This window comes from Miniopterus schreibersii, assembly GCF_964146895.1.
Source record: "Miniopterus schreibersii genome assembly, chromosome: 13".
NCBI classification, from domain to species: Eukaryota; Metazoa; Chordata; class Mammalia; order Chiroptera; family Miniopteridae; genus Miniopterus; species Miniopterus schreibersii.
In genome coordinates this window covers 7,340,457-7,361,018 of record NC_138113.1, presented here as the reverse complement: position 1 = coordinate 7,361,018, position 20,562 = coordinate 7,340,457, and the positions used below count along the sequence as shown (strand labels likewise).

Genomic DNA, 20,562 nt, shown 5'->3' with positions numbered 1-20,562 from the left:
TGTCTGCTTTCAAGTAAAAACGGTGGTGTGAAAAAAGCAGATAGTTCCGTTCTCAAATCCTGAAAGTCCTGACCCAGTTGTAATACATTTCATTTCTGGTCACATTTCATTGGTAATGACTATTCCTATAGCCACTAAGGGACACAGGGAAATGCAGTTCCTGGCAGGGCAGGCACGGGATCTGCCACACAAACACCCCCCCTCTTTCCTCCCTTTCCACACTTTTCCATACTACTTCCTCTGCCTCAGCTCACCCTTTCTCTTCTAGTTTCCTTCTGCTATCAGCTTAGGTGTCACTTCCTCCAGGGAGCCTGCCCTGATCGGTTGAGTCTTCTTCAGTGCTCCTAGCACCTTATTACCCTGTGACAGCAGCTAGCTTTCCCCCTCCTAGGCTATAAAAACTACCAGGAGTGACACAGGCCTGTTGTGTTCCTTCTTGTGTCCCATCACATGGTATATAATAAATCCTCAAAAATTTGCTAAACTAATGTGAATAAAGACTACGCCATTATTTAAGAGAGAAAAGTAGGTTAAACTATGCCACTTAAAGAGCTCACTAATTGTTTTTTTGCTGTGGATGTTTGTTCCCAAGTTATTTTCTTCTAAAAATATTGCCCACTCTCCAATAAAAAAGGACAAGCTGTTTGCTAACAGTATCTTAAAATTATTTTCTTCAAAAATGGTGCATATATTAGATGAAAATTATCCAGACAAAACTCCATAATCATATTTCCCCCCTTAATCCACAGCTATATATGCTCTCTAGTCATTTACATTTAACCACAGTTCCCTGGTCCCTTTCCTGGAGTAGTCTCAGCACAGGCAAAGCCAACCTCAATAGCTGATCTGATGCCCTAAAATACACCTGATTTATTTTTTTTATTTAATCCTTACCCGAGGATATTTTTTCCATTGCTTTTCAGAGAGAGTGGAACAGAGAGAGAGAGAGACACAATGATTGGTTGCTTCCCAACGGGCCAGGCCAGGAATCGAGCCTGCAACTGAGGTACGAGCCCTTGGCCAGAATCAAACCCAGGACCCTTCTGTCCGAGGGCCGATGCTCTAACCACTGAGCCAAGCCGGCCAGGGCAAAGACATCTGATTTAGAATATGGATTGATTTTGGCTTTTAGAGAAACCAGTTAACTTTCCCCCATCCTATCTTTCTATTCTTTTTTATTTGATTGTATTGTATTTATTTTTCTCTGCCACATTTTATATCAAGACAATAACAATGCTGCACATTAGAATAACCTAGAGAGCTTTAAAAAGTTCCCATGCCCAGGTCTTACTCCGTAACAACTAAATCAGAATGTCTGAGGGTAGCAGCCAGGTATCAGTGCTTTCTTAATATCCTCAGGCGAGTCCAATATGCAGCAAAGCTTGGAAACCACTTGCATGGTAGGTTTTAATCTCAGTTCTGACATATACTGGCCTCATAAGCTTGGGCATGTAATATAACTTCTCTGTGGAGTTAAATACTATAAAAGTAGCTGCCTTATACAGTTGTTGTAAGGAAGAAATGATTCAAAAGAAACAAAGTGATCCATGTATGGAAGAAAAGGGGCCACATACTAAATCTGAAACGCTCAGGCAGGCCTGTGTGGCAGCCTTGCAAACTAAGAGACCTAAAATAACCACAAAGGATGGTCTGAAATGAAAACTTTTTAAACATAAGCAGTTTACGGTTGGTAGCCAATGCTAAGGCAGTATTTTTCCCTAACAAAGGTTAATTTTCACCTTAACTAAGCCTGTGGTTGTCTTTTGCAGCGGCGATAACATACCTAACACAAGCCTTTGCAAAACAAAGTAATTTCCCCTTTTTCCGGCCCTCACTGCGCCCGGGCAGAGACCAGGAATCCTCATTGTTATTGATATCTTGTTAACTGTTGACTGTTAACTATCCCGCACCCACCTATACCTAAAAGAAGTGTCTATCATTTTACTTTTTAACCAATCCCAGAGGTTTCCCCGCTTTACTTTCTCCCACCTCCCTAATCTATCATCAAGGGATTTCAAGTAACTCACGTCTCCCCCTTTGACTGAAATCTGTAAAAAGGGGAGCAAAACCGCCTCTCTCTGGAGCATCATCTCAACCCCCCCAGAGGTTTTGGTTTCCCTGCAGTTGTCAACCGTTTGTCTTAAATAAACTCACAAAAATTCTTCACAGGTTTGAATGATTTCTTATGTTAAACACAGTAAGGCCACGTGATTTTTCTTAGGGGGGATTATTACAGCTACTCCCTGGTAAGCGGAGAACTGTCCAAAGCCATTAAGAGTGACGTGCTCCTGCTTGGCCTAGTGGTGGCCTCCCAGGTCGGCTCAAGTCTCAGCCAAACGAGAACTGTCCCGGGACGACTTTTTCACTCCTGCGGAAGGAAACAAAGTTTCTGCTTTCCCAAAATTTACATTTTAGTAGGCAAGAAAAACAATCACGCTGGTGGTCTGTAACACCCAGCACCTTACTGCTCCCTCTTCATCTTCCTTGTATTCTCCTCCGCCCACTTGCCCTTAGCTGCCTTTGGCAGGGGTCGGGCGAGGGACACGAGGAACCAAATACCGCCCCCCGCCCCAGGAAATCAATTCCCGCCGCAGCAAAGGGGGAGCCCAAGGACCGGGGCTGGCCCCGCCCACCACAGGCCCCGCCCACCACAGGCCCCGCCCCGGCCAGCCCAATAATGAGCTGCGGGCAGAGGTCACGTGAGCCGCTGCCCTCCCCTTACGCCTCGGAGTCAGTACGTGGCAATGACGTCACTCAGAAATGTCCTTGGGCCCTTTCCGCCAGCTACCCATCCCCTCTGTCCCCTTTCCTAGTAAAAGCCTCTTTTCCTGACGCTCTCGTCTCGGAGATGGTGACCTACCGGGCTACACCCAACCCCACTAGCCGCAGGCCTCTGAGCCAGCCCCTCCCCTCCCCTAAGAGCCGAGGCGAGCTGCGGCGTGACGACTGATTGGGCGAGACGTCTTGTCAATCTCCAAGTTGTCCCAATCAGGGGCCGAGCCCGCCCAGCTTTCCGCTCCTCCATTGGTCTGTGTGAGGGGGAAGGTGGGGGAGAGGGGTAGCCCGAGGTCGCGGGGGAGCCGCGCTCGGCGCTCAGTGCGCAGGTGCGGAGAGGCTGGCTGGGGCCCGGACGGGGGCGGGCGGGGAGACGCGTCGTTCGGGTTTGGACGCAGTGACAGAGCCAGCTGCGTTCTTCCGTTGGGCGGAAAGCTTTTGTCAGGGCCCGACCGAGAACGAGGCCCGCGGGGTTCCCAATGGTGTCCATGACTTTCAAGCGGAGCCGCAGCGACCTCTTCTACAGCACCCGGTGCTGCGGCTGTTGCCATGTCCGCACCGGGACGATCATCCTGGGGACCTGGTACATGGTGAGGAGCGGCGGGCGGGAGGCTGGGGCCCGGGGGGAGTGCGCATGAGCGGGGGGCCCGGCTGAGGGGAGGCGAGCGCTCGCCGGGAGGGGAGGGACCTGAAACGGGGTGTTGGGTGGGGTGGCGGGGCCGAGGGGAGCTGCTTTTTAGGGCGCCCCGACTTCGGGGAGGAGACTGCCCGAGTCGGAGCGGGGTGGGTGGGGCTGGGGGGTGGTTCCCGGTGGAGCGCGGCGGGGGAGGGGAGGGGAGGAGGCGCTGCGTGTCGGTGGGAAGCTCGGGAAATCCCGGGTCTCGGCCCCTCCCCCTCCTGGCGTTTTCTCCCGGACGGGACGCTCGGGAGCCGCCCGCGTCCGCGCAGCCTGGGCGCCGGGCAGGTCCCGCCGGGGAGGGGGGGGGACGGGAGGGGGGACGGGACCCCCGCTGGCGACGCCGCCCCGGCCCCGGCCGCCGCGGCCCGGAGGTGCCCTCGCGGGAGGGCCTCGCTCGGAGGCGGGGCCGGGCCGGGCCCCGCGCTCCACCCGCCCCGCAGCTGCGCCACCCTGCGCGCGGCGGGTGCCGTGCGGGCCAGACCGCGTTCCGCGCTTGGAAGAGACATTTTTTAAATTTAAATCCGAGAGCCTGTCCCTGGACTAAGGCCCGGCGAGGCCGGTGGCCGCGTGGCTCCCGACGGCGCTCGCTAGCGACCCCCCGTGATTTACGCGCCTCCGGCCCGTGCGCGCTTGGGAGCCGACTTGCCTGCGATTCCACATAATGGGGTTTTGTTGAGGTGGTTTTAGGTTGTGGTTACTTGACAGAGGCCTCGAGAAACTTTCGTTGTAGACTTGGCCGCTTTCCCTGAAGACTTGGTGATTTCCTGTGTTCATAGTGCGGGGAGCTGTGGCCTCGTTCCTGACGACTTAGGTTTAAAACGGGGAGCGCTTTGTCGCAGACGGCGCTTCGGCCTCTCGCCGTCTCGTTACTTCCCCGCCCAGTGCCCGGAGCCGGGCTGTTGGGGGACACGCCCGACGAGAGGCACCTTCACTTAGGCAGGTAGCGTTTGGCGCGCCCCCCGCCCCCGGTCTGATCCCCAGCGCCCTGTTTTTTTACAGCCTTGCTTCATTGGGGATCATTAGGAACAACAACAAAGCTTGAGTGTGCTGGGTTATTTGTTTGTTTCTAAGTATCATTTCCTGTACTTTTATGTTAAGAAACCTCTGAATATACTACTGGGATAGTGACATCACACTGTTTGCCCCGAGCTCTGCCTTTGTTCCCCTAAAGGAGTCGTTCAGACCCCTCGCGTCCCCAGGCCCCTTCCTGCGCCCCCCTCCCCCCCCCGTCCCCCCAGGACGGCTTTTCCCTCGGCTCCGGCGGGGGAGTGTCCAGCAGCCTGGGGCCCTGGCCTGCAAACTCCCTCTTTTTCTTCTCGCTGACTTGCCTCCGTTACGAGAACAAAGGATTTCCAACTTCTCCAGAAGAAATAACCACCATCCCAATTTCAGCCATCTGAATGTAATTGGCTGTTTTTCTTTCCAGAGCAGATTTTAAAAAATTCATTAATTATTAATTTTTTAAAAAAATATATCTTTATTGATTTCAGAGAGAGGAAAGGAGAGGGAGAGAGACAGAAACATCAATGATGAGAGAGTCATTGATTGAGCCCACGACCTGGGCATGTGCCCTGACCGGGAATCGAACCCCTATCACCTGGATCCTAGGTCGATGCTCAACCGCTGAGCAACACCCGGCCGGGCTGATTTTTTTTTTTTTTAAGAGCGTAAGCAAGAGGGGTGGGGGGAGAAAGAGAATGAGAAGAGAGAAAGAAGCATCTGTTTGTTGCACTTATTTATGCCTTCATTGGTTGATTCTTATATGTGCCCTGACTGGGGATCGAACCCGCAACCAGGGAAAAGTGGGAATTATAAACAGCAAAACTCAGAATGCATTCTTCCAAAATAGGGAGCCAGGAGTTTAAATCTCTTCCCCCCTGGAAGCACTTGATGTGGAAACATTTCACGTATCTCCCTTTTCCCATGCTTCAGCCATAGCTGTTCTTACTTTGCTTGGACTTTTCTGGTTAATAGAACGTTATAAACGGCTTAAATCAGTTAATCTTAAGAGATTTGACTACAGTAGAAAAGTCTGCGATGGGCATACAAAAAGAATAAATCACTGGGACCATTGCCATTGATCTTTTGTATTCTTATTACAGGCCACATAGAGGCTCTCAAATGTTTCTTGGCTTGAACATGGCATCTGCCCTCAAGATTTTCATGGTATTACAAAGAACTTTGGAGCACATATACAAACGTGGAAGTTAGGATATATTAACAAGGGAGGAGGGAAACGTGATCAGATTCTAACCAGATTAAGGACTGGACAAGGCCATTGGTTTTGTTGGTTACAGGCATATAACATTTAGAAAACAAGAGCGATTAGAGAAAAGTGTAATACAGTATCTCTAAACAAAGGATTTGTCCTAACTGCATTTTGTTGCCAGGCGCTCCTTTACTAAGGACGGAGAAAAAATATGGGAGCGAGTGAGGTGGAAAGTCACTTCCCTCTCTAGCTATCTTGTCATGATACGCGCCTCTGTTCCAGCTGGGAGAGTACTTGTGATTCTCGTTAGGTTGCCTCTGTACTGTTTGGAACCTAGAGATGCAGCCCTCCCTCCTGGGCCCAGAGCCCTATCAGTGACTTTGTATCTGATACAGTGTCATTGCTTTCTAGCAAGTGTACCTGCTGGTCTAGAGTTAAGGTGACTGTAACACTATATACTAAAGTATTAATTGTATGGTACTAAATAGTGCAGTAGGATATAGAGAAGCAGAGCCAGTTATAGGCATCAGGCCTTGAAGTGTTAGCCTTTGGCATTTTAGATTTGAATGAAGCATGTCTGACATAACAGTTGGTTAAGTAATATATGAAATTTCAGAATGAGCTCATTTAAATTGTGGCATTTCTGCCCAGCCGGGCATGGCTCAGCGGTTAAGCGTCGACCTAGGATCCAGGCAATCAGGGTTCGATTCCCGGTCAGGGCACATGCCCGGGTTGCGGGCTGCAGCCGATCAATGACTCTCTCATCATTGATGTTTCTAGCTCTCTCTCTCCCTCTCCTTTCCTCTCTCTGAAATCAATAAAGATATATTTTAAAAAAATAAATAAACTGTGGCATTTCTACAGTTGTTTTCTATATCATTTATTAAAGAATTTGAAGACAGATTATTTTAAATAATAGTTTCCTATGTGGTGTATTTACCATGTAATGTTTATTGATTGATTGAAAATGGGCTTAAAATTCTGCAGGAGGTGTCCTCCTTCATTGTTAATGGTGTACTATAAGAGTGCATTTTGAGTATTTGGAATAGTTTTAGGTCTTAGAAAGATTTAATGTATGGCTAGTATTTTTTCATTTGACAACAGAATTTACTTTGAAATTATCCACCTTTCTCTGGGAAAGGGTGAACCCTGTTGTCTTTTTAATGTATAGCTAATTTTCATGAGTGTCTCAAACATAACTGATCTAAAGTCACGTAGCTGGGAGAGAAGTGAAGAGAGGTTTCTTCAAGCTGTATTCCTTTCCGGCCCTCACTCCTGACTCCTTTACGTGAGTATAGCACATTTGTATTTCAAAGTTAGCACCTTTCCTCAAACACATTGTTCTGTGCTATTTCTTTTCCCTGAAATGTTGTTCTTCCCCCAACTCTTAAAAAACACTTTGTGAAGGAAAATTTCAAATATCCAAAAATAGTGAAATAGTATAAAAATCCCCCGTTTACTCATCACCCAGCTTCAACCATTAACATTTTGCCAATTTTGGTTAATTTTTTAAGGGTTTCCTCAAATGTTCTTGGTGGAAACTCCCCTTGCTTTCCAGCCAGAGGGATCTGCTTTTCTCACTGTGTACCTTTTCTGCATATCTCTTAAGTGTACTTTTAAATACTACTTATTACTCATTAGTATAATCATTTTTTAAAAATATATCTCTATTGATTTCAGAGAGAGGAAAGGAGAGGGAGAGGGAGAAACATCAATGATGAGAGAGTCATTGACCGGCCGCCTCCTGCGCACCTCCCCAACTGGGGATCGAGCCCGTAACCCGGGCATGTGCCCTGACCGGGAATCAAACCCCCGAACGGGAATCAAACCCCCGATTGCCTGGATCCTAGGTCGACGCTCAACCCGCTGAGCCATGCCCGGCCGGGCTGTAATCATCTTTTTAAAAACCTTTCTCACCACAAAAGATGTCCTTCCTGAAGGAGGAAGGTGGTATGTTTTACTCTATAAAATGTGTATGATCACTGACTTACTAATTTGGAGTACTCAGTAGACGTTTGTTAAATGAATTGTTTCCTACAAAAAACAGGACTCATTTGTAACTGCACATAAGGTAAGAAACAACAAAAACATATACATATACTATACATTTATTATGACTTAAGTTTTATATATATAACATTTTTCGTATTTTTTCCTGTTATTTTTTATTGAATTTATTGGGGTGACATTGGTTAATAAATTATACAGGTTTCTGGTGTACAGTTCTATAACACATCACCTGTATATTGTATTGTGTTCACCGCCCCAAGTCAAGTCTTCCATCACCATTCCCACTTTACCTTCTCTTACCTCCCTCGACTCCCCTTTCCCTCTGGTAATCACCATCCTGTTGTCAGTCTGTGAGGTTTGTTGGTTGGTTCGTTAGTTTTTGCTTAATCCCTCCACTAGTTAAAAATTTAAAAATAGTTAATTTTAATCTTTATCTGATGACCATTCTTTGCTGACTTGGGGAGTTGTAGACCTATATTTGGCGCTCTGTGGATCCCCCCTTCTTTGCCTATGAGTTGCTTATTGGGATGCCCTGAAGAAAATACATTGTTTTAATTATAGTCTCTACAGATACTGGATTGTGGCAAAATATGCTGTGGGAAAAGTAAAGAGTAATAATAAAAACAGTCCACAGAAGGATCTTCTGGGCTGGGTGTGGCAATGAAATGAAAAAGCAAAGAGGAATTACTCTCCCAAGGCCTGCTGCTTCTGTGGACCTAATACTGTTTCTTTGTCACAAATGAAATCTAATAATCTGGCTTTTGTTATTGTTTGTTTGCATATATAAGGTGTGCAGAAGGCTTTCAAAAATAATGCAAACCATATTGCTTCACCCACTAAATTTATAGTACCACTTGCACATTGAGCCTTGCTTCCATTTCCCACGACATTAACATATTTGCATAGCTGCTGCATTCTAGACCTCTCCATAATACCAGGTTTAGAAAGGAATTACTTTAATTACATTTTTGTTGATTTTCTTTGTTAAGTACAATAAAGGGAAAAATGAATTGGGAACAGAATTCTGGAATTGTACATATTTGCTATTTTCAGAGAAATTTTATATCGCAAGACTAAAATTAATTTTATGTATTTTTTGAAAAATGCTACATGGAACTTAGAACTATCAACTGAAATTGGAAGTGAATAGTACAGGGTCTATAGATATAGATACAGATTTTAATATATCTTTATTGATTTCAGAGAGAGGAAGGGAGAGAGAGAGAAACATCAATGATGAGTCATTGATTCACTGCCTCCTGTACGCCCCCGACCAGGGATCAAGCCCTGTACCCTGACCAGGAATTGAACCTCGATCTCCCAGATCCTAGGTCCTGCTGAGCCACGCCAGCTGGGCAGGGTCTGTATTTGAACATAGGATGGGTTTGCAGTGGTGAATCTTTAAGGTCACAGGATGGGTTTTCCAGATCAGTATTTTAAAATGTAAGTTGGGGTTCTAATGAAATATGGTGATTTAATGGAGTCTAATGAGCTCGGTGAAGATTTGAAAATTGTGAGCTTTTAATGAAGTAGCACTGACACTTGTTTTACCATTTCTCGCTCCGTTGGATTAGACTTATGATTCTTTTTGTTATTCAGCGGCGGGGGTGACTCACGGAAATGAAATTTGAGGCATCATTAATACTAGAAGTTAATAGTGGACGATTCCGACTTTATAAGTGGAAGAGAAGGAAGACATTTTTATAAATCCTGTATGTGATAAAAATATTAAAAAAGGCAAAATTAAACTTCTAAGTACTTTGGGTGTGTCATGTCCTTAATTAGTAATTGAGTTTGCATGTTTTTCTTGACATGAGAGTGGTTTTCTGTGCAGAGCTGTTTAACTATGACTATATTGTTTTTAGCAAAGAGTTTTGCTAAATTGATTCCAAGTTTATTTCCTTGAACAGAATCTATAACTTCAGTAGACATTTCTGATTGCTCAATAATTAGCCCACATGATCATATTAACTCATACTTTTGCACCATATTCACTGGGCACACCCATTGCAATGAAAATGAACTGTCAAAAAATCAGCCTTCAATTGGGAGCCATCTTGCAAATATGATTTTCCCTGGTAAGGCCTTTCAGGAGTTGAAAAAGTACCTTGCCTTCGAGCAGTGCAAGGAAAAGGCATGTTATTGAACATTTATTTGGAGAGTGAAGTATAAATGTTTTCTAGCCTTAGATAATAGTTTCTTTTGGAAAGACCTCAAAACAGGAGTTGCTTAGGAAAGGTTGTAAGTAATCATGTGGTGCTGAGACGCAGACTGTCTTAAAGAGATCGTGTCCTAGCTGCATCTGTTACCAGCTCAGTGAACTTACAGAAAATTTTGCTTTTTTGAAACTTAGTTTTCCCGTCTGCAAATGGACTTTAGTAATATTTAATCCACTTAAGTGAAGTAATATTTCAGTATATTTTATACATAGTATATTTTCAGAAATATTAGTCGCTTGTGTATTTGATTTTGAAACATTGTTTAGATCACCTAGCCTACCTTATTTGAAGATAAAAACTTGGGCTTCTTTTCTTAGAGATTGTGTAATGCCGTGGACTGATAAACACCTCCAGGAAAATGTAGGCCACGGTAAAACTTATTTATCATTCAGGTGGACAGGAAAGAGCAACGTAGTAGTTGGTTTAAGGCTCAAACATTCCAACTATCAAATGTTCGGATTTTCAAAATGAGGACAGGTTCTGTGAGCTTGAGATATGGAAGCCTAACTCCAATTCTAGGTGAGGTTTCTCTATGAAATCGTTAACAGTAGTACCCTTTTGAGCACTTGAAGGAAGTGGTGCCTCCTGGGATACTGCAGGGACCCAAAACTAGAGGCACAAATATTTCCTTTTTAAATGGAGTTTTACCCCCCCCCCCAACCCCCTAGGAAAACTTATCAGATAATTGTGTCTAGAGTTTTCTCTGGATCAGGTAAAGGATTTTATTCATAGGTTTTTTATTATCGGGAAGAGGGTAGCCTCTGGCAGCTTTTCCTCGCCCTCTCCTCTTGCTAGTAACTTAGATGGAAATACTGATTACATGCTTATTATAGATAGGAAATCTGTAGGGTGTCAAAAATCTAGATTGAAAAAAATCTTGACAGGCCAGAGTGGATAAGATGAAATTCTGTTGCAGATATATGAGGGCTTATGCTTGGGCCTCTGAATGCAGCTAAACAGGTCCAGGTGGTAGTTAAGTGGGGTCAAGTGTGAAAAAGAAAAATTTAGGAGACCAGTGAGATTTCAGGCTGCATTAAGTGAAATTTGTTAGCTAGGATGTGGGAACTGAGACCCCACGTGTTCTCTCCAGCCCATCTTAGCTCATTTTAAATATTTTTTTTTTTAGAGGAAGGGAGAGAGAAACAGCAGTGTCAGAGCAAAACATTGATCGACTGCTGCCCCCTGCACACCCCCTACCAGGGATCGAGCCTGCAACCCAGGCATGTGCCCTGACCAGGAATGGAACTGGCAACCTGTTGGTGCTAGGATGACGCCCAACCAACCGAGCCACACCGCCCAGGGCCTTAGCTCATTTTAATAGTACGCCCAACAAACGGGCATGTGTATAGAGGAGAGCAAAGCGGAATTAGTGAGGTAGCCGGGCAATATGCTAGTGAGAGAAGCGGTTTAAGTACCTGTTTATTCTGGAAAGGACATATTTGGAGGCACCTGTCAGCTGACCTTAGGTGTTAGAGGAGCACTTATTCTGCAGGGGGTCAGATTGTCTCAAAGGGTAGAATAGACTAGTAGGTGAAAGTTAAATGGCATAGTCAAAATCTTAGAAAGTCTTTAAAGCTAGAGCAAAAGTTCTCCGTCACTGGATAGGAGATACTGAGGAGGGGTTTCAGGTTTACCTGATGGACCATTGTATGTTTACCCAATGGCTTTTATACTTACCTGTGGTGTAAGATATTGCATGAACTAGCTTCTTCAAAACCCAGTACATAAAGGCATCACTCGGAAATGAGCAATTTGTAGTGATCCCGCACATGTCATTTATTCTGTTGTATTGGATCAAACCAGTCAGTCGTCTTTTCTCAGAAACAAGTAAGTTTATACTTTCTGAAATACTTATTTTAAAACTATTCTTAGAATAGTGTTGCATATTATTTTATCTCACAGGTAGTCTCCGATTTTTTATCTTCAACTAAAAACAATTTTGAATTTGGGAAGACATCTAAAGATTGTGCTGAAGACTGCTTCCTGATTAATAATATAATTGATAAAATGTCTTTCATAGGTGGTAAACCTGTTGATGGCAATTTTGCTGACTGTGGAGGTAACTCATCCAAACTCAATGCCGTCTGTCAACATTCAGTATGAAGTCATTGGCAATTACTATTCATCTGAGAGAATGGCAGGTATGTTTTTAGTTGAAAATATCTCCTGCTAATTACATACACACAGATACTTGTTATTTAGAAGATGATTAGTTAAATTATGTTCAAGTTATTCTACTTGCTGAGGCACAAAAGTGTTTTGTAAGAGTTTTTCAAAGATACTCACTGAGGATCATAATTGAGCATTTCTAGGCAGAAAATGTGTAGTGGACTACTAGAAGATTTTTGAGAAACTGATGTTGTATACTTTGACTCCTGTTTGGTGCTGTGGTGATCAGAGAGAAAGAATTACAAGAAGACTGAGCCTTTGAAGGTCAGCTGACAAGTGTAGTAGAGAATGGAAGGTTTGCTTTTTCATCATTTATCTTCCTTTACAGTTCAGGTGCAGAAAAATGGTAGTCAGAATTTTATATTATTATTATAAGTTATGTTAGAAATTTAATATTTGAGCAGAAAATTATGCCTCAGGCTTTTCAGTGAGAATAATTTCTGTATGTTGAATTTTTTTTTTTTTTAATTTATTTCAGAAGAATGTTCCCAGCTTACTTGTATATGTTGTTATATTTATATTATTACAGGATCTTGATTGTTTTTAGAATTACTAGCTTTTATTATAAAGTTCTGTGCTTCGTTACATTTATGACCTGCTCTGATCCATTTATGAATTGTTTTAAAAAAAATATTATTGTTAATTCAAATGATTCATTGTCCACAGGGCTAATTTCTGTTTCTAGGAGCCAGGTAGTGTTTTGTGGGCATCTGTCATATGTTGTATGAAAACACTAACAATTGTTCACACTTTGTTTTCTGAAGTGTTTTTTTTTGTTTTTTTTTTTTAATGAGCCTCCTTGTTGTCTTTTCAAAGATATAGGATAATCCTTTAATTTTGTTGTCAAATGTGATAGAAGAACTACCAAGAACATATTAGAAACATCCCTTCTGGCATTTTTTTTGGTTTTGTTGTTTTTTTGAGTTGTCTATTTTTATTTAAAAACCATGATAGAACAATAAATAAAACTTGAGCTAGGCTGTAAAAAATATTACTGAACCTCATGTCAGCCTGTTTCCTGGTCATGTGTGTTTCTCTTAAAATCAAGGTGTAGAAAAAGATGTACAGTTATTGGGACTCCTGTATGTCTGTATAACAGGCTTCCAGCCTTGGACAGAGCTACAGGGGTGGTCACAAATTTATTGCATAAAGCATGAGTATTGTAACCGCTGTCGAGAGAAGCAGATGTGTTTATTGTCAAATTTTTATTTTTTTTTAATTCTACAAGAGCCCTTGTTGTTGAGAGAATATAAAAATACATAGTTCTTGGTCACGTGGCAGTCTGTGTTTCGTTGAAAGCTGAAATTAGACTTTTCCAGAGCCAATATTATAATGGCAATTTGGTTTCTGATTGTCAGCCCTAATGATCAGTTTTAAATAATGAGGTTTGTGATTAGTTTTTAATCAGTTAAATATCTGAAATACTTTTGCAACATATGCAAGCTGTTTTTCAAGTATGAATTTACCCTTATTTATCCTGACCTTGGGAATGGGTCCCCTAAAAGAGGTTCCTGATGTTGGTGAGTAAACCTGAGGTCCCTATATTGTAAGATTTGTGGTAAGAAACTTAACAAGTCAAGTGTGGTTTTAGTATTTTTTGAAATTACTTGGGTGTTTTGTGAGAAAATTAGTGAACATGGATTAATGTAGAGAAAAGGAACAATCTCTGAGAAAGATTTGAGAAACAAAGAAGAAAACAGACCTGTATATAGTGGAGAAGCCAAGGTGAAGGAATGTGGACCAGTGAGTTTGGGTGTTGGGATGGGGAAGAAGGGATTAATGGACAACCTTGAATTTCAGATTATGTATTTTGTCTAAGGCAAGAGGGGGCATCTATAGCACTCTGTGTTTAATACACGTCTTTTAAGCAAATGTCAGCCTTTCCCTTCAGATGAACTCTGCTCATCTCACAAGACCCAACTTGTGTTATTTCTTTTATATTTTTTTCCTGATTGTCCAGGCAACGCTAATTGTTTCTGCTTTTGTTGTAGCGCTTGCCACACCGGATTATAATTATCTGCTTGCATATTTTAGACTCTGGGCAGAGATTTGTCTCCCTGGCAGGGTACCTGGCCCATGTGCTGTCCTTAGTGTCAGTGAGTTGTAGCAGTTTAACAAACAAGAAACAAAGGTACGAATTGCTTAAGCTTCATTACTTAATGCTGAGGCAGATTTTTTTTTACCCTCTTGGACGTAGATTTTTTTCATAGCCAATCTTGAAAATACTTTGACGTTTGGAAGCTGCTCTAAAGGGTTACTTTGTCATGAAGAATTCTGTCCTTTTTGTGTAGTAGCTTAATTCGATTTTGGTTTTTGTTTTCTTAGATAATGCCTGTGTTCTTTTTGCCGTCTCTGTTCTTATGTTTATAATCAGTTCCATGCTGGTGTATGGAGCAATTTCTGTAAGTATCCTATTTTTCAACTTTTGGAGTTTGACCTTACTGAACGTACTGTGTGATTTCATTTATGCAATGTGCTTTTGCGGTTGTTCCTTTTTTCTTCAGTATCAAGTGGGCTGGCTTATTCCATTCTTCTGTTACCGGCTCTTTGACTTCGTCCTCAGTTGCCTGGTTGCTATCAGTTCTCTCACTTACTTGCCGAGAATCAAAGAATATCTGGATCAATTAGTAAGTGTCTATGCTAATCAAACTTTTTTCCATTTTAAGTAAAATATTTAAATTGAAATTCTGAGTCAGCTTTTTAGATACTATTTTTATTTTAACCGACCCTATTTTTTTTTAAAGTGTTTAAAAATAGTAATACTACTCTTAACTACCATGTTGAAACCTGTAAGATGAAAATAGAGTATGTTCTTACCATACCATTTGGATAATCCAGTATTAGAAGTCTCTAAAAGTGGTTCTTATAGAATTTAAATAGTAGTTCAAATTTTGTTTTGAGTAAACTAAAAGTATAATAATTTGACTGTTAATTTTCTCCCCACTTTCAGATTTTCTGCCTAATCCATTTTGTATACCACCAAATTTATTGTTCATTCATAAAAAACATTTGCTGGTTGCTTCTTATGTGCAAGGCGTGCTGCTAGATCCTAGGGATATATCAGGAGAACTAACTTTCTAGTGAAGGAATCAGAAAATTGGCAGTTACTGAATTAAAATTGTGATAAGAGCTGTGACGGGAAATTGTAGGCTGCTCTGTGAGTATCACACAGGTATCAGCTGCTGCTGGGAAGCGAGATTTAACTCAAGTAGCAATGAAGATAAGTACAAGAAAATGTTCCAGGGCAGAGACCCCTTGAAGCAGGAAGGGACCTGGTCTGTGCCAGGGACTAGAAGGTGACGCTGGTGGCTGGTGCACAGAGGAGTGGGAGGGTAGCAGCATGTGGGGGGCTGGAGAGGAGGGGCCGGGCGCAGGGCCTGTGGCCTGGTCAGCAGCTCTCTAAACCCAGTTCTCCCTGATAGTGTTCTTGCAGGCTGAAAAATTGCAAGGCTCCTGACTGAATCGTAGCCTCCCCCACGTGCTGGTCCCACAGTGTGCTTGTCCTTTTTATGTAGATGAGGCTTAAAGAATAGTTTTGTCCCAAGAGGACACTTAGTATGTGGTTGGTGTGTGGATCTTTCTTCTTTAAGGACCTTTGAGATTTCTCTGTGCTGCTTTGTTATGAAAATGTGAGATTATTTGTGTTGGCATTTCCATTAAAAGCATACAAGTTTAAAGCAATTAAGTGAGCTACATAGGAAGCCGTGAAAATGAAACTTTTACTACCCCTTTTACAGACCTCATTGGTATCTCTGTTGTATTCAGATGGTCTCTCTCTGTCGGCCAGTTTGTAAATCCTTAACTGTTCTGTAATACCCCTCTTCTTGAGCCTAGTTCATTGCCTTGCACACAGCAAATGCTAAATATTTGAATAAATATAGCTGATTCTTCTCAGTAGGACATAGTGTGTCTGCAGTAAATCATATAATCTTGCCTGGCTTTATAATCAGGGGCATGCCTTTTTTATTATTGGTTTTTAGAGAGAGAGGAGGGAGGGAGGGAGAGACATTGACATTGATGTGAGAGTGAAATAGTGAAATATCATTCAGCTGCCTCCTGCACACACCCCCACTGGGAATCAAGCCAGAAACCTGGGCATGTGCCCTGACCTGGGATCCAACTGGCAACCCTTCAGTGCATGGGATGACGCCCAGTCAACCGAGCCACACTGGCTAGGGCCAGGGGCATGCCTTCTCTTTGCCCCCTCCTAATGAGCATTGAGGCTGATGATTGGCTTTAGATAAACTCTTTTCCCTAGGTAGAACTAAATGGCCCGTAGAATTTAGATAAATATCAGCACTTCTTGACTTAGCAACTCAGTCGCCCAGGGACAAATTGGGAGTTCTCTGTAGGAGAGTGTTTTTCCAAATGCCAGAAAGATGTTAAAAATAGTGAAAAGAAAGAAAGTGAGCTCAGTTTAGACTCTTAGGGATATTCTGAGTATGCAAACACATGTCTTTCAACTGATCAGTAACATGCATTAATGATGAGACTTTAAAGTACTTTGAATTAAATTGTTTATAAGTTTTTATTAGAATATCAGTTCTGACTTTGGTGCGTTTTGTATGTATTTGTACCATGCTCTTTAGGTTATCACAGAGTGCAAGTGTTATGGCTGAATTACAAGTGTGTGTGTGCGTTTAATAAACTTTATTTTTTGGAGCAGTTTTAGGTTCACAGCAAAATTGAACAGAAAGTAGAGTTCTCACATATCCCCTACCCCGCCCCCAAAACCTCTCTCACTGTCCACATCCCAAACCACAGTGGTTCATCTGTTACGGCTGTGAGCCTAAGATGTCAGTATCACCTAAAAGCCATAGTTTACGTTTAGGGTTCATTTTTGGTTTACATTCTGTAGATTGGGACACATGCGTAATGATGTATTCATCATTGTATCATACAGAATAGTTTCACTGCCCTGGACACCTCTCTGCTCTGCCTTTCCCCCCCTTTTTCTAGCCGGATTTTCCCTATAAAGACGACCTCCTCGCGTTGGACTCCAGCTGCCTGCTGTTCATCGTCCTTATGTTCTTTGTCTCGTTCATCATTTTCAAGGTGAGTTGCTGGCTCCGTGTTTGGGTGTCAGTCAGACTGCGACACTGTCCATCTGCACCTCCTTGTGCCTTAGCTCCCTGCAGTTCCCAGTAAGTGACAGTGTTGATTTATACACAGGAGTAGAGCTTTTAGGGACTTGTCCTCCCTCTTGTTTGCAGAGTGGTTGGAAATGCCAGGATACTTAGTAAGTAAGGAGCATTATGTTTTTAGACGTGGTTCATGATTTGGATGGAGAACCTGTTAAAATTATGAAGGTTCAGAAACAGAATTTCTTCTGCAGGACAGTGATTATCAGACCTGCTACCCCAACTCAGGTTCTTCTGTAAAATGATAATAAAACTTGCGACATTTAAGTGAGAGCAAGTAGAGATAGGACCTGGCTGGTGCATGTCAGTTTCTCCGTAGAGAATTGTGGGGAAAGCATTGTCAAGTCCCCTTCTTTTAGAACAGGTTGTCTGTTGAGCTCTTGCATCCCTAAGTTTTGTTTGTATTCTTAGGCTTATCTGATCAACTGCGTTTGGAACTGCTATAAATACATCAACAACAGAAACACCCCAGAGATTGCTGTGTACCCTGCCTTCGAAGCACCTCCACAGGTGAGTGACCTTCCAATTTATTAGAATTTCGCTAACCATTATTGATCTCAAGAACCTGGTCTTGACTTCCTCTTCAGTGCCATGACTGTGGTTTAGGGTGTGAAGAGCCTAAATCCACAACGTGGAGCATTTCCCAGTTGGGATCCTGGGTACATGGGCGGGAGACAGCCTGTGCGGCTAGTCTCATTCAGTTTGGCTGCTTGGTTTCATTCATAAGTGGTTTCCAAGAGTTTTGCATTGTGAGGGGAGATTAGGCAGGAAACATCAATGTGACTCCTGCCAGGCTTGTGGCTTCTGGAACTTTTGAGGATGAAGGTACCATCAGTTGTGTTGCTTTCAAAACACATGCATATGGTCCAAAGGAGAAGCTGATTTTCTGTGGGGAGATGAATCGATGGGCTCCATGAGTCTTTTAGGGGATGCTTACCTCTCGGGGCCCTCTAGATGCTACCCTGCTCTTTCCAGGTTTTCAACATGTAGAATATATTTGACCTGTGTAGGGTCAGCCTGTCACACGTGGAGTCAGATAGGTTAGAATGCTGCTGTCCTACATAGATGTGCCCTTTACCCTAGAAGCAATAAGGACCCGATCCTTTGTGGATGATGATGAATAATTCAGGATCCAGCATCTTATTGGAGGCTTCCTTTAGCATGATCCACTGGGGCCCTTCATCTGGACCTGCAGCTACCTGAGGTGTAGTTGGTACTTTATCAGTCACGTGGTTGGGGCAGGAAGAGCAGGGCACATGCTTCCTGTCGAGGTGTTTTGATAGCCCCTCAGGGTCAGTTGAGAAGCAGAATTCTGCCCTTCCGTCCATCCCTCCTTCCCTCCATTTCTCCATCCCTCCAGTAGTCTTGGATCAGATGTCTCACCTGCATGTAAAGTCCCAGGTGACTAGTCATCTCCTCTCAGGAACTACTTAGCTAACAATTTCTTCAGCTCTTCTCTCTGGGTTTGTATGTCCCTTTTTAGGATATAACATCTGAAAGCGGAATTATTCCAAGTAGGATTTAATGGAGAATTAAGTCTGATGCAATTTTTCTCTCTCTTCAGTATGTTTTGCCAACCTATGAAATGGCAGTGAAGATGCCTGAAAAAGAGCCACCACCTCCTTACATACCGGCCTGAAGACATTCTGCCTTTGTCAATAAACCCTATACCAGCTTCTTGTCTTGTTTATTTACAGAATGCTGCAACACAGGGCTCTTCAGACTCATTTGATATAAACTCCATTTTCTTTTGTGTAAGCATTTATTTTCAGACACTAACAAGCTTTTTGGACATCTATTAAAAGATTTTTTGGTTAAGTCTTATATTTTAGTAGTTTTTGAAGACAATCTAGGTTAAGCAGCAAGAGCAAAGTGCCATTGTTTGCCTTATTTAGGGGGTGGGAAGGGTGTGCTCTACACATTGTCTTTTTTTAACTTTGCACTTCCTTTGCATTTTGGTTATTTGCTGCCCTGGATACTTTCAGGAGGAATGAATACAGTATTCAGGGTGAGTGAATTAGGTATAAGATCTGAAGTTTTGAGCTATGTAAACAGGAACAATATATCACATGTTAACGACTGGGAGATGACGGTTGCATGTGTCTAATTTGTATGTTTCCATTTTGTGATAAGATGCTTTAATAAATTTCTTAAAATTTACTGTTGTCATTTTTAAGAAGTCTATTACCCTTTTTTGTAGATAAAGTCTAACATCTTTCATTATAATAAGCTCTAGACTGCCATGGTTTTTTATACTTTGAGACTGTAATGCTCGACTTTTGATCAGAAAGCATTTCTTTAATCTCGTGACTCTGAAGTATTAATTTAAAGTTACAGGGAAGGTATTACTTGAATCATAGGCCATAAATGGTTTGATAGAAAAATTATGTGCGTAGTGGGGCAAGCTATGCTTTTCTATTGAGATCATTTAGTTAGGTAATGTGTTCATCAAGAACAGTTTATGTTAAAATGTATCATCTGCCCTCCAGAGGGGAACCAAAGAGAAAGCAGAGAAAGCAGAAGTGAACTGCAGCTTATGGACCCCACAACAATGATTTTCTCCTGAAAAGATTCCACTTTGTGTCTTGCTGAGAAGGCCACAGTGGTGACCTTATGCTCATCTGGCATATAGACAAGTGTATTTGACATTTTTAATTGAATTTGTTGGAGTGACATTGGTTTGCAAAACCATACAGATTTCAAGTGTACAACTCAATAAAACCTCCTCTGCACAAGTCCAGCGTCCCCAGCAAAGCCTCTTTCAGTCCCATCCCCCCTTTTGCCCACTCCCGCCTACCCCAGCCCCTTTCCCTCTGGCTGTCTCCACACTTGTCTGGTCCCTTGTGTTATGTATATATGTTATGGCTAATTCTTTCACCTTCCCTCCAGTCCCCCCTTCCCCCTCCGGACAGCTGTCTGTCCTAGGTATCCACGCCTCTGGTTCTGGTTCAATTTATTTTGCTCCTTAGATTCCACATGTAAGTGAGATACTATGGTATTTACCTTTCTCTGACTGGCTGATTTCGCTTAGCATAATAGTCAAGTCCATCCCTGCTGTCGCGAAAGGTAAGGACACCACCCCGCCCGGCTTTTTTTTTTTTTTCCTTACAGCGACGTAGGGACATAGATTGGTTGCCTCCCACATGTGCCCTGACCAGGGCCAGGGATTGAGCCTGCAGCTGAGGTACATGCCCTTGGCTGGAATCAAACCCAGGACCCTTCAGTCGGCAGACCGATGCTCTAACCACTGAGCCAAACTGGCTAGGGCCCATTTTTAATTTTTTGAGGAAACTTCCTACTGTTTTCCACAGTGGCTGTGCCAGTCGGCATTCTCGCCAACAGCGCCCCAGGAGGGTTTCC

At 43.0% G+C, this 20,562-nt stretch overlaps 1 protein-coding gene across 2 annotated transcripts; it reads left to right on the top strand.

Moving 5' to 3' along the window:
- Positions 1 to 2,752: 2,752 nt before the first annotated feature.
- LAPTM4A (lysosomal protein transmembrane 4 alpha) lies at positions 2,753 to 19,362 on the top strand. 2 transcript variants are annotated; one of them, XM_081157066.1, is made up of 7 exons: positions 2,753 to 3,365; positions 11,913 to 12,033; positions 14,387 to 14,463; positions 14,566 to 14,688; positions 17,021 to 17,116; positions 17,614 to 17,712; positions 18,767 to 19,362. In XM_081157066.1, exons 1-7 carry the CDS (start codon positions 3,255 to 3,257, stop codon positions 18,839 to 18,841), a joined length of 702 nt encoding a protein of 233 aa, XP_081013192.1. In that variant the 5' UTR covers positions 2,753 to 3,254; the 3' UTR covers positions 18,842 to 19,362. The 2 variants fall into 2 exon arrangements, with proteins under 2 accessions (XP_081013192.1, XP_081013193.1); XM_081157067.1 differs by lacking the exon at positions 2,753 to 3,365 and adding an exon at positions 3,851 to 4,394.
- Positions 19,363 to 20,562: the final 1,200 nt, after the last annotated feature.